The 16,106-nt window shown below is 49.2% G+C and overlaps 1 protein-coding gene across 4 annotated transcripts in view; it reads left to right on the top strand.

Moving 5' to 3' along the window:
* Positions 1 to 3,454: 3,454 nt before the first annotated feature.
* The window catches only part of LDB1 (LIM domain binding 1), a 92,064-nt gene continuing 79,412 nt past the window's right edge, over positions 3,455 to 16,106 (top strand). Inside the window, exon 1 of one of the 4 annotated variants that reach the window (XM_053309888.1) lies at positions 3,455 to 3,874. In XM_053309888.1, the coding sequence (XP_053165863.1) occupies positions 3,850 to 3,874 (25 nt within the window). In that variant the 5' untranslated portion in view covers positions 3,455 to 3,849. The remainder of the gene's footprint in view (positions 3,875 to 16,106) is intronic. The other 3 variants (XM_053309887.1, XM_053309891.1, XM_053309890.1) reach the window with 3 other exon arrangements.

Here is a 16,106-nt window from a genome sequence, read left to right as displayed (position 1 = left end):
TTTCTTGCTCTCCTAAAATACTAATAACTTAAAGTTATCCAATTAAACTGATTGGCCCAAGATTCAGGATAGACAAAAATAAGTGCTTCTTCACACAGCAAGTGATTAATTTATGGAATTCATTGCCACAAGGGGAAAGGATGGCCACTTGCTTAACCAATCCCTCCTTAAAAGGCTATTAGAACAATCCACACAGGGTGGATTTATCAATAAAGTCATAATAATTATTATCATTTATTATTATTTACATTTATATCCCACTCTTCCTCCAAGGAGCCCAGAGCAGTGTACTACATACTTGAGTTTCTCCTCACAACAACCCTGTGAAGGTAGGTTAGGCTGAGAGAGAAATGACTGGCCCAGAGTCACCCAGCTAGTATCCTCATACATAGCCATTCTACATAGCCATTAAGTCATAATGGTTATGTAGAACCTCCAGATTCAGAGGCAGTATTCTGCATAATATAATTTGTTGGAAAGCAGCAGAAGGGGAAGGTTGTTGCCTTCTTGCCTTCGTTATGACCTTCCCAGAGGCATTTGGTTTACCACTATGGGAAGCAGGATACTAAAGGACCTTTTATCTGATGCAGCAGGGCTTCCCTTACATTTCTTATTTTTGTACATAATACTAGAACTAGAAGGGGGGGATGAAATGACCAGATATTGATTTAAAGGCATTATTTTGAAAAGCACCATTGCCTGCTGGAACTCCCTGCTACAAGATATACTGATAATTTGATATATTGATAAAATAAGATATATTGATATATTGATAACATAAAATGGATTATGTAAGTAATTTAAATAAAATAGTAGGGGGGGAAAGATGATACGTGAATGAAATATAGGTATATAGGTATGTCACTAAACAGTAATTAGTACTAGTAATTATGCTAGTAAGAGCATTCTAACAATGTTTATATTATAAACATTAAACTCCATTGAGTGCAATGGGACTTAATCCTCAGTAAGTGCATTTAGGATTGTGATCTAAGATACTCAGTGTAATAGATCAACAGGTAATTGCGGAATCTGAAATCACCGTAGCATAAGATATCTGACAGGGGAAGAAAATTACTTGTTTTATTTTCTTTCTTGAATATCTTGAACTTAAGAGTGTCAGAAACAGGACACTGGGCTTTTGCAGATAAATTGCTGATGCACAAATATGCCTGAAAACTAAATATTATGAAAACTTGTTCCCTAACCCCATATGTGGGGAGAATAGGCAGGGATAATTGAGTGGCAAGATAAATTAATTCATTGCATACCAAGAGGACCTATCTTCTTTAATATTAGTTCACATTTTTCAGGACTATCCAGACATTCTGCTCTAGAATTCTGGGGTCAAGCTTCAGTGTTTGAGCTTTATTCTTCTTCTGGGGTTGAGCTTTATTATTTTCAGTGTTTGAATTGTGGGTAGGGTAGTGGAGTTAGGAGGGCCTTAGTGAATCGACAAGTCCCACCTCCTTACTTCCCATATTTAGCCTTATTATGTCTCCCCTCTGCAGCCTTCTAAAAACAGTAGCTAAGGGATACAGGCCCCCTCTTACCCCCCCTGTCATTCAAGCATTGATTCTAACCCATTTGGAGGTCTATTTTTATGCTTGAAAGGGTCAATAGAATACTCAGATAATATATGCAGTTACCCAAAAGATGCAAGAGCTGAGACGGCACATGTCTTTATTCAAATAACGCCTATTGCAATCAAATCAATATTATTTATTTACTATTATTTTTCACATTTGTAGACTAACCCAAACTTCTGTCTCTGGGCAGTTTATAAGAACAGATTAAAAATGAAAACCTTAAAACAATTTTAAAACCTCAGTCCAGTTAAAACATTTGGGTGAAAATACTCTTTTATAGATGTTTTAAAAGTTGTCAGAGATGGGGAGGCTCTTGTTTCAGCAGGAAGTGCATTCCAGAGTCTGGGGCAGCAACAGAGAAGGCCTGTCCCTGTATAGCCACCAGAAGAGCTGGTGGCAACTGCAGATAAACCTCTCCAGATGATCCCAATGGGTGGTGGGACTCATGGCAAAGAAGATGTATTTAAGATCAATTCAAATGGTACATATGATTGATAATGCATACACATTGCAACATGACATTCAGCAAGAAGGCCCTGTAAACACAGTGTGTGTGAGAGAGAGAGAGTGTGTGAGACCGGTTGGATTACAGCTGTTCCACAAAACAAGAGCCTAAAGACTGCAATTGATCACAATTGAGTGTCACTAGGAATCTCTAATTCGACCTTGTCATAAAAAAAGAGAAAGCCATTTTGTGTTGCCTTAGCAGAAACATTGTAACCAAGAAGACACAGCAAGTATTAGTCCCGCTCTGTTTAACACTGATCGGGCCTCAGCCGAGAGAGATGTGTAAAAATTTGGCTTCTACATTTTGAAGAGGATGTGAAGAAACTGAAGAAGATTCAGAAAAAGAGCATCAGAAACATGATCAGGGATATAAAAAGCAAGACGGAGTAAATTCTAAGGAATATATTTATCCTCTGTGGGGGTGGTGAGGAATATAGAAGGTACAACCCAATAAGCTTTTACTCTGAACGATCCCTCACCCACCTACCCACCCCATTGAAAGGGTTTTTGTAAAGACTGCTCCCAAAATAGACAGAATATGGTTCTTCCTTTGATAAGAAAAGCCATGCTTCTAACTTGTGGGAAGAACCCCACTACTCCAAGAATCACTTTAGAATAGGGATGGGGTTTTATTATTATTAGTTACAAGTTACTGATAATGATTATGTGTAGCAGAGCTAATCAGCGCTAGCTCTGAAATGTGCTTGCAATAATCAGGCTCCAGTCCTGGGAAATATGAAGCGATGATGAAACAAAAAGTACCCCTCAGCACAACAGAGTGTATTTTCTTCACTACTGAGCAAGCACAGCTTGTCTTGTCCCTCACCCGTCCCCTCATCCTGCCACCAAAGGAACACACCTAAGATCACAGCTTACAGGGCGGATGGCAGGTTTTGTAGGCAGGTTGGAGCCTTCACTTCTCTTTTTAGGGCATCGCGAATATGGGCAATGAAGACAAATGTTCTGAAAAATCGTGGAACCTGGAGAGGGGGATTTAAAAGAGAGAGTGGGCCAGCCATGGCTAAAATCTGGTTAAAGCTAAGATTTCTACCTCACTGCAAGGGGAGGTTGAGAACAACCCTTGGGATTAGATGATTTAACCCAAGCTGCGAGTTCGCGCCCAGGCCAGCGGACACACGTGCTCCACATATCTGCACCCTTATATGCACACACATGCATACACGCTTGCAAACGTGTCAGCACATGCCCCCACACGAGCGCACACACATATGTAAGCGCGCGCCTTACCCCCACCCACTCCTCCTCAGTCCCCTCCCCGCGCGAGCCCGCCTAGGGTGGCTGCTGTGGCAGAGATTGGTGTGTTTTTCCCCATCTGCGTCATATGGACGCCCCTCCCCCCACCGCCCTCCCTTCCCTTCCCTTCCCTGTCGCGGCTCGGCTTGGCTCAGGTCACTTTGACAAGCTCGCGCTCGCTTCTCCTCCCACTTCTCCGCGCAATTAGCATATTAATCAGGCCCGGGATCGGATTCGGAGCCGATCGGAGTGCATCGTCTAGGACGACGAGGCCAACGCAGCACAAGCCCAGCCCAGGACGCGCCGACGGGTGCAAGGAGAGAGGAATCGGGCTGCCCCGCTTGCTGCGGCTCTTGCTGCGCTTCCCGGCGGGGAGGCCCCGCGGTCCGGGGCGGCCTTGCCTAAGAGCTGGGCCGGGGTCTCTTCCAAGGCGGCGGATGCCAGGGCCCCGCCGAGCGGGCACGTCGCACCTCCCCTGCGCCAGGCCGGGCATGTGAAGATGTCAGTGGGCTGTGCGTGCCCAGGTGAGTCTGAGCGCGCGCGGAAGGGGAAGGGATCGGGCAGACATCCTTCTCCAAGCCAGGGGGAAATCTCCTTCCTCCCAGCCCCTGCTTGGGCCCCTCTGCAACTGGGAGCAGCCAAACGGGAAACGAACCCATCGCCGCCGCTCGTCTCCCCCCCCCCCCCCCGCCAAAATAAGACCTAGGGCCAAAGGAAATCACATTCGGGATCACGGGGTCCCAGCCACGGATAAGCTGCGGGAACGCTGGCTTTTGGCTGCGAGGGATCCTGGGATCCTGGCAGTGGCTTGGGATCGGTTTGGTTGGGCGTGCATGTGGTGGAGTATTTTGTTTGCCACTGATTACTGTTGGCAAAGGAGGTGGAAGTCCGGGGTTGTAGCGGTTCCCCGTGCTGAGGCGGACGCCTCTTGGAGTAACTCTCTGAAGGGGGAGGGTCTCGGGGGCTGGCAGTGGGGCACTGTGGAGCTCGAGGCATGCTGGGAATCAGGGGAATTGGACTAGGGTAGCTAGATCAATATTACAAAAATATGTTTGTGGGTGGGAGGGATCTGTCCTGTGTGGTGGTAGCTGTGTGGGTTCTGTTCCGTGGGGCTGCTCAGCATGTGGAGTGTTGCTGTGGAGGTTGCATTTAGCAGTGGCGTGTTGAATAACAATAAAGGGTATTGTTTTTCTATGTGAGAGAACGTGCCTGCCTCTCTTGTCTATATGGAGCTCTGAGATCTGAAGCATCTCTCCAATTTTAGGATCATGAACCCCCATAATTCAAGGCATAACAATCTTCACAGATGTGGTTCATTGGGGTTCGCTCTAGTTTGGTGAGGTTTGGTTTTTGCTCCCAGCTAGAGGAGGAGGAGCTACTACTGGAATCCATGGTTTTGGCACCATTAGTTTGGCCTGGGTGGCCCTGGGAGGAGATGAGGAAGTTGGGTTTATGTGGCGGATGGGTTGGCACCCTTCAGCTCCGCTCTCTCTGGAGAAACTGCTGCAACCACATGGTTGATGGTACTGTTGACATTGCTCCCCTCCCCCTTCCAAGCCCGTATAGCTTTTGAGTTGTTCAGGGGAAAGAGGAAGGTTAGCTGACTGATTAACCTACATGAATTGATCTAGTAGGGACTCAGCCCTGGGCCAAGTTGGTCTCACAGCACCATTCCTTCCACTTCTGGGTCTGCAGAGTGAAAATGTGAAGCTTAGCATAGGGGATAGTCCAGAGTGAGGCAGTTCTGTAAATTCTGGGTGCCCCCCAAATGGTGCACACCCTCCCAATCCTTGTCCCAGAATCTTCAGAATGCTTGCCCTTGAGTGGCTGTGGGACTGAAATATGAAGCCAAAGATGGTCCATCCCATTTGTGTTTTCCAGAGGGCACAGGGAGAGGGAGAAGTGACCTGAAGATGCATGGCACTACTAGCATAGACGCCTGTCCGCCCTGGCAGTGCTCCTGCATTCCTTGTCTCTAGCTGAGTTCTGAGAAGGCAATGATCTGGGATGGGGTGTGTCAAAAACTGGGGGGTGTATGCTGTATTCAGGACTACTATTAGGAAAGAGTCCAAGGACTCTCCTCCTTTGGGTAGTGTACATCAAGGAGGGTGGGTACTACTGAGTCACCTGGTTACTGTAGATTCACTTCTTCCTTGTCAGAGCTGTTGGCAAGATTAGTAGTGGCCACCACTGTGGTGCAGGAGATCAAAAGCCTTCCTCAAAGCCAGGTTTGACCAGGTCAAGGGTTCAGACCAATTTCCTGCCCTCTTCCTCAGGAACAGGAGTGCTGCCCATGGCTTCCCCCTTGATGCAGTCAGCTAGTTTTGGCTCTATTGATAACTTGAGTGGCATTCAGCAGGGGGACTGGTCTCTCACACACCCAGCTCATGGTGTGGGGAGCCCTTCTGCTGCAGAGGACTGGGTTGCATGGGGACCTAGAGTGGGTTGACCCTGTGAGGGCCATATTTAGTCCTGTAAAGCATTCCATGCCCAGCTGAAGTTCCATGCTGTGACAGAGTGGCCTGGTAGCATCCTAGGGCTCTGTCTCTCACACTGTTGGTCCAGATTTATTGAGCATGGGGTAATAGATGCCTACAGTGAGCAGAGAACATTACAGTATCTCTTTCAGCAGCCTTCCGCCTGCTCTGATAGTGAACCTGTGAGCACCTTCTGTCTCAGTTTTCCTCATTACCCCCTACCTGTTGTCTGCATGGATCTGCTTCCCTGGCCTTGCAGCAATCTGTGTTTCTAAACAGCCCCCTTCCCTTCCACTTCCCTTCCCCCACCACCTCCTCCTCCTTCTCCATCTCCCGCTGGAAGCTGCCAGAGCGGCTGCTGCTTCCTCAAGCAGAAAGTCACGTGCTCTCCTTCCAAAGCCAGGCCAAACATTTAAAGCACCAGGCACAGCATGGATTCCTCCTCCTCCCCCCCCCCCGCATTTCCCTCCAGGCTTTCCCAGTCTTCTAGCCCTGCCTTATCCCACCCTGCCTGCTGGCCAGCATTGCTTGGGGGGAGGGCAGGACACATCAACTCCACCCCCCAAGGAACCTGTAATCTGTGTTTGCAAAAGGCATGCAGCTTCAAAATGCTTGGTCTTTCAGAGGAAATCTTGCATTAAAGATCACTCTCAGAGATGGATGCTGATCTTTGCTGCATCCTTAGTTCAGTGGCATTCTTGGTGCCAGCAGATTTCTTTCACCCCTGGGTTACTTTTCTTTTCTTTTTTGCATTCCAGTTCGGACCTGTGTATGCCAAGAGGCTTGTTGGGATTTAACAATTCCTCCCCGAGCTATGCGTGCCAGACAACAAATACTGTGTTGTAACCAAGTACTGTCCCAAGCTATGGCAGCTTTGTGTTTACAGATAAGATCTTACAATTGGCCTGGGGTTCAGAAAGTCCCCCAGGAAAACCAAGTCCCCCTGCTAGAAGGAGTGCTAGCTATTTTCAAGGTTGCAAAGGGTAAGAAAGCAGCTAGGATCGTGTTTCTGTGCGCGCAAATCTCTCTCTTCACTGCAACTGTAGATTTCCTCATGATTTTGTTCCTACAGCCCATGACAGACTGTTTATCGGAATACAGAACAAACAAGCTCTGGTTCTGGCCTCCTGCCAGCTAGAAACATTTAATGAGTCTCTCGCGTGGCTGCTCTTATTGGGAGGGGGGGCCTGCATTAACTTGGAAGAGTTTCCAGCTGTGGGTGCCTTTGCCTTTAAAGGGGAAGCAGTGGCATTTGTAAGTTACAACAAAAGAGCTGCCTCTGTTGGGCATTTCTACATGTAGTGTAGCGCTGTATTTCTTCCATTCTCTAAAAAGGGTAAGGCAGGGCTAGTGCCTCATACTCACCCTGTAGAGTGGAGAGAAATGTCTGGCCCCAGTGCCCTTTGAACATCTTGCCCTGGGCACTTTCTTTGCCTTTCCCCATACAATCCTCCCAGTTTCTCAGGACCAGAAATTATTTTACTTCTTGATTTAAAAAAGCGGCGTGCAGTCTAAAGTACATGATGAGGAAGGGCCTTATGGAGAAATGGGATGTAATGAAGAGGTGGGTGCTGGGTGTGCTCTCTCACTGCTACAGTGAGTCTCGCCAAACTGTGCTATGTGGTGTGTCATATACCATGTACTCATCCAATCAGGATATCGCAATAATGTACGTAACCAATTGTACATGCATATCTTCCATCCAAGGCTGGCGTCCTCAGTGTGTGCTATAGAGTTATTTCTAATGAAGTCACAATGGTTTGGACAATCAACTCTGCTTGGGAAAGGATATGGAATTTTGTGGATGAACATTGATTTCACAGTTGACATGAAAAAGACTGGCTAATAAACCTGGGGTTCTCCTCTTCCCATGAAGTATATTTCATGGCTCACTTTCTTTAGCCATCCAAAGTTTTTTGTTTTTGCAAATATTTTCAAGCATTTGTGGTGTAGTGTGTTTTGTTTGCTTGTGTTCTGTTCTGAATGATACAGGAAATCTTTTCAGGGGCATGTAGGATACAGGAATGCCTGCCTTGGTGCAGGTGGTCACACTAGATGATCTTTGGGGAGTTTTTAGCTCAGCAGTTCTAGGACTGTGCTTCCTTCAGGCTCTTATGAAAACCCAAAGATCTGCAAATAGCATGATTGGTATATTCGATGCTGTACGCAAGCTATGCTGTACCTTTGAATCCTCCACCCCCACCCTGTAAAAATCCCTTTCAAACAGAAGCAAAGACGGTTTTTTGCTTAGTGTAAATTTTAGGCTGGTCAGACACTGTAGCTTTGACCTTCATATGACACAAACACTTCCCTTTGCTTCAACCCTGCTTTATGATAACCACAAAACAGGTCTTATGTTCTCAGGGGATATCTAACCAGAACTTGGCTATAAGGTCCCTGCAGGAACCTATTGGCATTTGGGGGTGCTTCCACACTAGCCCTCTTGCCCATTATAGATATAATTCCTCATGTATTATTGAAAACCAAGAGGGCATTCCTCCCATTATACAAATCCCATGTATTCCTGTTTTTTTTCACCATTCTTCCTCCCCACACCCTCTCCCCCTGAAGCTAGCTTGTGGCAATTTTTTGGACAACCAACACAATTTCTGGTGCAAGCTTTTGAGGTGTAGATTGGCAAAGTGTTATAGTCCTGCTTGGGTACAGAAGTGATGTACTGGATAACACAGCTGGTGACAGAATGAGGCTCTGCCTTTCTGTATTGTTTGCCCTTCATTACCTGTTGGCACAACACAGTCCCTTCTGCCATTACTTGTTCAACAGTTGGCACTCACCCTTTTATTGTTCATCAAATTTTAATTTCAGTTTCTCTATGCACTTAAGTGCACATGTGCAACAAAAGAAATTTGTATTTAATTTTTCTAAGCCCATCTCCAGCTTAAAAAACAACAAATGGATGGAGGTGGGATTATCTGAGCCAGCATCCAGTGTAACATTGGTATAACTTAGGCAGGATTCTGTAACTGCCCAGCACACAAGTTGGCGGTGGGGGGGGGGGAACCCACACTACCAAAAAAGAAAAGATGAAGTTGTGGTTATCAGAGACTGCCTACCAGTACTGTGTTGGAGACGATCACTTGTAAAGTGCTGCACACCTCCACCTTTGGTATTTTGGAGTGGAGAGGTGTTTTGGAATGAGAAAACAGCACACTATTAAGTGCAGCAGGGAACCACAGGTGTCACCCTGGGTCACTGTAGCTCTCTGCTCTGTCTCTGCTGTCCCAAGCATACACACTTTGTGGTTATGCACCTCACTGTATAAGATGTAAGTGATTTTTCTGAGATTGTATTTGAAGTCAGAGGTTTAATCCTCCCCCTCTCCTATCTTTTACAAGTCCATCTTCCAGCTGCCAGACACTCCTTTGCAGCAGAAAATGGGAACCAAGTGAGTGATCCTCTTGTAACACCATGCTGGTATTCTGGCTATGCCTGTGTAATATCAGTATAACTTAGTCAGGATCCTATAACTGCCCAGCACAAAAGTTGGGGAGGAACCCTCTTCTTCCTCCTCCTCCTCCTCCTCCTCCTCCTCCTCCTCCCACACTCAGAAAAGAAAGCAGACCAGAGCAACTGTGCTAGCCACTCATTCCCCCAGCTTCCATGATAACACTACTGGCACACACCAAGCACAGGGTGGTATGCTGACAGTGTCCCCATATAGGCCAGGTATGAGAGAAGCCAGTCCATTCCTGGTGATGGGGAGATGCCCCATGCCTTCACCATGCCCCCCCCCGCCCGCCCAGCAGCCCTACACTGTCTACTCCTGCACGAGCTATTATGGCACAGGCAGCAAGAAGAACCCTAGTACTGTGGCCTTTGAATCCCCTTACACCTACATACCACTAATACACACCGACACTCTTGGGGTGTGGAGGCCAACATGCAAATCTCCTCAGGGCAAGCGTTCAAGGCCCCCCCCCCGCCCCGGGCAGCAGTGCTCATCTGAGGAGTGGGGTGGGGGAGCTTTTCCCAGGTAGGAACTAAGGCAGGTAACAAGCCACAGCTGTGCTTCCATCAGAGTCACCTCTGTTAGCTTACTGCATAAATCTCTCGGCCAGGGATCAGGCAAGCCAGTTTTGAGCCCAGCCAGGGGGAATGGTAGAATCAAGGCGGAAATCACCATTTGCGTGCCTGACCAGCCGTAGTCCTATCAGAGGTGAAGGAGGAGCGGGCAGAACTCAAACCCACAGAGCAGTGCTCTACCCACTGTGCAGTAGCAGCGGTGGATGGATGGATGGACGGATCATGGGGCATTAGTTATCTTCTAACTGCCAGCCCAGGCTGGTCATATATTTTATTTTTACATTTATATCCTCTTCTTCCTCCAGAGAGCCCAGAGCAGTGAATATGGTTATGTTTATCTTCACAACAGCCCTGTGAAGTAGGTTAGGCTGAGAGATAAGTGACTGGCTCAGAGTCACCCAGTGAGTTTCATGGCTGAACGGGCCTTTGAAGAAGTCTCCCTAGTCATAGTCCAACACGCTTAACTACCACACCACACTGGCTTAAATAAATATATACTAGGATTGGGAGGACTGCATGAGAAGCCCTAGCCTGTGAAGCTATTCGGGTTCTATACCCAGGAGACTCCAGGTTCAATGCTAGATTTAATCTCCCATTGGGAAACAACCTACTACAGGCACATGCGTCCCCTTCCCCTTTCTTACCTGTGTGGGCTGCTTTGTTCTCGCATCCCCAGTTGTAGGAGTGAAGTGTTAGGTGCTTGAAAATCTAGAGGTATGATACCTGTAAGGGTTGAAGTGTGAAGGTGTTTGTGTGTGGGGTCCAGAGGTGGGATACCTGTAAAGGTTCTGAGCAGACAAGTGTTAGCAATGGGCTCTTCCCCTAAGTGAGGTGAGGCCTCACCTCTGTGCAAAATGCTCCCTTGGTGCAGGGCCTTTTCTCTATGGTTCTCATCACCAAAGTTCCCTTGTGCCCTTCACATGTGCACAACATGTCCCCTTTGGGGACAGGGTTCCATCTTTATCTATTTATTATTTCTCTGTGTAAACTGCCCTGAGCCATTTTTTGCAGGGCGGTATAGAAATCAAATAAATAAAATAAATAAATGAAAGCCAGAGAAATACAGCCTTATGCCACATGGCCTATCATCTGTGTTAAGGTCTTCCAGACAGGGGCTTATGTTCTGCTGATGGTGTGCTGGGATTGCATGAAGAGTTAGCATCTTGGCTAGGATCCAAGTCTGAGGGGGGTATAGGATTTGGTTATGTCTGCTCCTCATCATCATGCCTGTGGCACACCCCCATGGCCAACCTGTTTGGGCACTCTGCTGGCAGAGTCATGCTGGAATTGCAGCATATGTGCCAGCATAGCATTTCACCAGAGTATCTCTGACATTCCACCAGTGTACCTTCATTTTTTAAAAAAGAGGCTCTTCAGTTTTTGTTTGTTCTTCATTGGATGTCAATTGAACAACTCTCTCTCTCTCTCTCTCTCTCTTGGGACCAGGATTTGGGGGTGGAACTCTCGTGACACGCTGCAAGGGTTCCGAAGTGAGTACTGGGAAGGAGAGGGGGAAGAAAGTGGTGGCGGTGGCTGGCAGGCTGGCCAGCGGAGGGGGAGAGAGAAAAGCGGAGGCAGTGGCGGGCGGGGGGAGAGAAAAGCTGTGGCGGCAGGCGGATGGGAGGGAGAAAAAATGGTGATGGCAAGAGAGGAGAGACAGGGCAGGAGGAAGAGGGAGGGGGAAACAGCCGGCTCCAAAGCGCCGCACAGATGCTCTGTGCGGGGTAGGCGTGTGTGTGTGTGTGTGTGTGTGTGTGTGTGTGTGACATACGCATCACTAATCCCATGTGTGGCAGCTCTTGCGAGAGTTTGTGAGCGAGCTGCCAGGAGTGGGAGAGGAAAGCGATGGCAGACAGGCGTGCTGGTGGCAAATGGCAGCAGGGGTGTGGGAGAAAATGGCAGCGGCAGGGGAAAAAGAAAATGGCGGCGGGGGAAGGAAATGGTGGCAGAGGGAAAAGGAGGTGGCGGGAGAGAAGGTGGCAGCCGCTGGGGGTGCTGAGAATGGGGAGAGTGGGGAGAACTAGAGGTGTAGATGGACTGCTTCCGGGCCAGCTAGTACTGTTTATTATTCTACACTAGGATTTAAAAGTATGTAAAAACCCTAAATAGCATCAGGACATGTGTACATCCAGATAGGGATGTGCACAGGCTCAGCTCTGAACTGGTTCAGTGCCACCAAGTTGGTGGGCGTGGGGGAGCGGCAAGTGGGATCTCTTAAAAGGAGGAGAGCCGTGTACAGCTCCCTGCTGCGATGGCGCTCCCCCCCCCCAAGAACCTGTGCATGGTGCTGGGACATACGTGTCCACACATGCATGGGTGCCATTTGTGTGGTCAGCATGGTGTATAATCAGATTGTGTGCTATTTGGAGGCAGTTGGGCTGTTTGGGGGTGGGCGGTCACATGCTACATAGTTTGGGGTGGTTTTTTGCTGGGCGGTATAAACTCGACAGTACACTTTACCTTTATGTACATAATGTGTATGAGATCTGCAGAACAGGTATTTGAGTTGTGTTTCTTGTGGGATGATTCTCCTGTGGGTTTGCCTTCCATGAAAATCTGTTACACAGAATCGGAGAAAAGAGGGGATGGAGGAAGACAACGCTCCAGGTATTAAAGAATCCACTCCATGTTTCCTTTCTGCTGATCTGGTTCAAGTTCCCCAGTAAATGATCCCAGTATGGGTCAACCGAGTCAGATGACTGGTCCATCTAGCTCAGTATTGTCTGCACCAGGACCTGACAAATCCCAGGCGCCAGGGAGCCATAGTGCCTAGAAATAAACCTCTGGTGCCTAGACTAGCTTCCACTCTACCTTTAGAGGCAGAGCTATTTAATAACATCTTTATTTGCAATAGACAGTCCTGTTGTTGTTCAAAATACATTACTTGTAATGGGGATAAAAAGAAGCCTATTTACCCTTCCCCTCCATAATGAAGTTCTACACACGAGCGGTGTGTAGAGCCTGGGAGGGTTTGGCAGGGAGAGTGGGCTTAGCCTGCTCTCCCCTTAGACAATCAGGGGTGAAGCCCTGGGTGGTCGGATCAGCTGCCCACATGACTACTGACTCTGTCACGGAGCTGTTGGGGATTGGGGGCCACTCGGCCCCCGGAAGTCCCAGGGTGCTCTGCACGAGTGCACGGGGCATTCTGGGGTGACCCTCGAGGCCAGGAGGCTTGTTGTTGTCTCCCGGTCGGGGGTCTACTCATGTGTTGCCGCATGCTGCGGCAACACATGATCAAAACAACAAGGCTAATGGAGTGCTTGCTCTGTTAACCTCATTTAAGGGAAGGGGGGATCAGGCGGGCTAGCCGCTGCGGAGCTACCAGGCTCGCCCACGAGCCCGGTGGTTCCGACCATCACTAGAAAGCAGGCTAGGCTCCCTTAGCCCACTTTCTAGTGATCATGGGAATAGGCTCAATGTCGGTCACTAAGTCTGGGGATTTTGTCTAGCGTCCATCATCTGGCTCCTCAATTTTGGGGCTTGCTCCTAAGGCCTCGTCTACACTGATTGGAGCAGCCCTCCAAGGTTTACGATGGATATTGGCTGCCCAGAGACGTATGTTTGGACGGGGTATAAATTTGATAGAGAAATAAATAAATAAATAAATATTTCTCATCCATGCTTGGAGATGCCAGGGACTGAGCCCAGGATCCTCTTCATGCAAAGCAGATGCTCTTCCATTATTATGCTCCTTTCCCAGTCTTTTGGCCAGTGCTGATTTCCCCCCACCATGAAGATCAAGGTGTCCCCATATATATCCCAAGGGACAGACACCGGGCAGGTGCTGCCTACTTCGGATTCCCAAGGGATTCCTAGGAAAGGGAATTCCCTTTGTGCAATGCACCAAAGCTGGGATTAATATTTAGAATATATGGGATGGAGTGTCTGTTTTTAACACTTCAGAGGCACTGGCCAAGGATGCAGCCATGCCAAATGGAGCAGTTATTCACGAGGGGAGAAAGAATGGACACAACTAAGAGGGCAGATGCCAGGCCTGTTAGTGGGCTATGGCTTAGGAAAATAAAAGTTGAGATGGAAGGGGCTGCAGTTGTGCTCTTTCTCTGAGTGGAATTGCTGTCCAGAGTATTTCAGGAGTATATATGCTAGTGAGGAGAGGAGGGCTGGTCTTGTGGTAGCAAACATGATTTGTCCTCTTAGATAAGCAGGGTTCACCCTGGTTGCATATGAATGGGAGTCTAGAAGTGTGAGCACTGTAAGATCTTCCCCTCAGGGGTTGGAGCCACTCTGGGAAGAGCAGAAGGTTCCAAGTTCCCTCTCTGGCATCTCCATGATAGGGCTGAGAGAGATTCCTGTCCACAGCCTTGGAGAAACCGCTGACATCTGGGTAGACAAAACCGAGCTAGATGGACCAAGGGTCTGACTCAGTAGATGGCAGCTTCCTATGTTCCTAGTGGGGACTTGGACCTGCCTCCCTTCTGGTGGACTCTCTTTCAAGCACTAACGTCACTTGTCCCGAGTGCGAGGAGGCAACAGACATTCCCCATGGGAGAAAGACAACTGCTGTAGCAGCAAATCTGTGGCCGGGGCCTAGCATTTCATGTCCTGCAGCCAGAAGCTTGGTTGCAGTATGTTGATTCCGTGGGTGTGAAGGCCAGAATACAGGCACGTACTGTACACACACAAACATGCACAAATGTACGCACACACTCAGCATTTCCCTTTTGCTAGCCTGTGAGCGAGTTTTGACCTCTGCATGTACACAGAGACTCTTAACATCATTAGCAAGCGATAAGGAAAAAGACATGTGACATCCGGGTGGTCTTGCCATGCATGAGATCTGCTAGGCTCAGATGAGTCTGTGAATGCCCAGCTGCTCCAAAATGTAAGTGAACGTGATTAGGGCCACGTGTGGTGGCAGAGTACCCTGGGGACGGGAGAACTCTGTGCATTGTTCACGTGTGTTAAAGGATCTTGGACATCCATGAAGAGTGTTTCTGGGGATAATTCGGAACCCCCCAAATCCAAATGGAAATGACTATGGAACTGGGTTCCATCATGCCAGGCTTGTTCTAGCGGCTAGAAGCTAGGTAGGAGGAGAGTCTAGCCCTGTGTGTGCTCCCGTGAAATGGTCGTGCATCTGCAAAAACTGAGGAAGGAGGAGGGGGGAAGGGACCGTGTGCTAGCCAAGGCTTGGACAGGATGGCAGTGGCCAGCCCTCATGGTGTCCCCAGCACTATGTTGAGGGTGGAGGGAAAGCATGTCCTGTGCTGTCCTACCCAGATTGCAGCTGGCACACGATCACTTCCCCCTTCTCTTCGCTCCGATTTTTGTGGACACACAACCATTTCTTGGGAGTGGGCAAGGGGCTTGGAGCCTGGCCGGACCTTCCTCTTTCCTAGCTTCTGGCCGTGAGAACAGACCCAACGGGTTAGGTGTCAGGATGGGGTGCTCAAGCAGTTCCAGCTTCTCCTAGCAAGGTGTGTGCTGGGAGGGGGTGGCTGAGCACATGGCCCTAGGAGGGCAGGGCAGCTTCTTGTTCCCCCTGAGGCCAAGAGGGGGCAGTGGATGCTGGCAGGGGGGCTGTCCAGGCAAAGGCGGGAAGGGGGTCCTGGGCCGGGTTGCTGCTGCTGCTGCTGCTGCTGCATGCCGTCTAGAGGGAGTTGGCAGAAGCAGCAGGCAGAAATGGCTGGGTGAGGAGGGTGGTTGCTGCGTGAAGGCAGGATGCCTGGTGGGGGGTGGCTGTGTGTGTGTGTGTGTGTGTGTGTGTGTGTGTGTGTGTGTGTGAGCGAGCTGCAGTGTCACACTGGGCCCTGCTGATTTCGCTGTGTGCACTCCGAACTGGAGCGGGAGTTAATTGGGAGCTGTCACATGCTGGGCGCATGTGAGCCCCTGCCAGCCAGGCTGCAGCAGCATCTAGCTCTGCTCTGCCGCTCGGCTGCCCAGGGAATTCACCAGCCAACCAGCTCTGAGACAAACACAAAGGAGCCTCCGTGCTGCCAGCCTTGGGGCACACACAGCGCTGCCTAGACATGCCCCAGCTCTGGGAACAGGGAGGGGGCAGGCAGGGCCTTAGAGAGAGGGCTGCAGGGGGCAGGATGTGCTTCCTCCCGGGACAGGCTGGGGCTGGAGGGTGCCGGCTTGGAATGCCACTCCACCCTCCAGCCGGCTGGCCGAGAGACTGGGTTGGAGCTAGCTTGCAGCTCTCCTCCCGTCCAGGACATCAGCCCTGCATGTCTCTGAGAGGAGCTCTTCCCATGCTGGGATTCTCGCTCCT

The sequence above is a fragment of the Hemicordylus capensis genome, chromosome 3, assembly GCF_027244095.1.
Source record: "Hemicordylus capensis ecotype Gifberg chromosome 3, rHemCap1.1.pri, whole genome shotgun sequence".
In the NCBI taxonomy this organism is placed as follows: Eukaryota; Metazoa; Chordata; class Lepidosauria; order Squamata; family Cordylidae; genus Hemicordylus; species Hemicordylus capensis.
The sequence above is the reverse complement of the archived record's forward strand: the minus strand, read 5'-3'. Positions and strand labels throughout refer to the sequence as shown.